Here is a 248-nt window from a genome sequence, read left to right on the forward strand (position 1 = left end):
CACCAGGTTGGCCAGCAGCTTGGAGGCCGCGGCCACCGAGACGGGCTCCTTGTTGCGCAGCTCCTGCACGCGGCACTGCCGCGCCACCAGCCGCTGCCAGAAGCTGCAGTCGGCGGCGCCGCCCGCCATGGTGCCCAGGATGCGCGCGTTGATGGGCAGCACCTTCAGCACCGACTGCGAGGCGATGTACGAGCCGGCCGTGGCGCGCGAGTCGACGGCCACCGTCACGCCGTGGGGGGACTGGGGGG

At 73.4% G+C, this 248-nt stretch overlaps 1 protein-coding gene across 1 annotated transcript; it reads right to left on the reverse strand.

The window, feature by feature from the left end:
- Positions 1 to 3: 3 nt before the first annotated feature.
- LOC121353483 (proteasome subunit beta type-5-like) lies at positions 4 to 243 on the reverse strand (the record flags this gene model as incomplete). Its single annotated transcript, XM_041467354.1, has 1 exon — positions 4 to 243. A coding segment is annotated over one exon (240 nt), but the record flags the coding sequence as incomplete, so codon positions are not given.
- Positions 244 to 248: the final 5 nt, after the last annotated feature.

This window comes from Pyrgilauda ruficollis, unplaced genomic scaffold (genome assembly GCF_017590135.1).
Source record: "Pyrgilauda ruficollis isolate IOZ18807 unplaced genomic scaffold, ASM1759013v1 scaffold20750, whole genome shotgun sequence".
Lineage (NCBI taxonomy): Eukaryota > Metazoa > Chordata > Aves > Passeriformes > Passeridae > Pyrgilauda > Pyrgilauda ruficollis.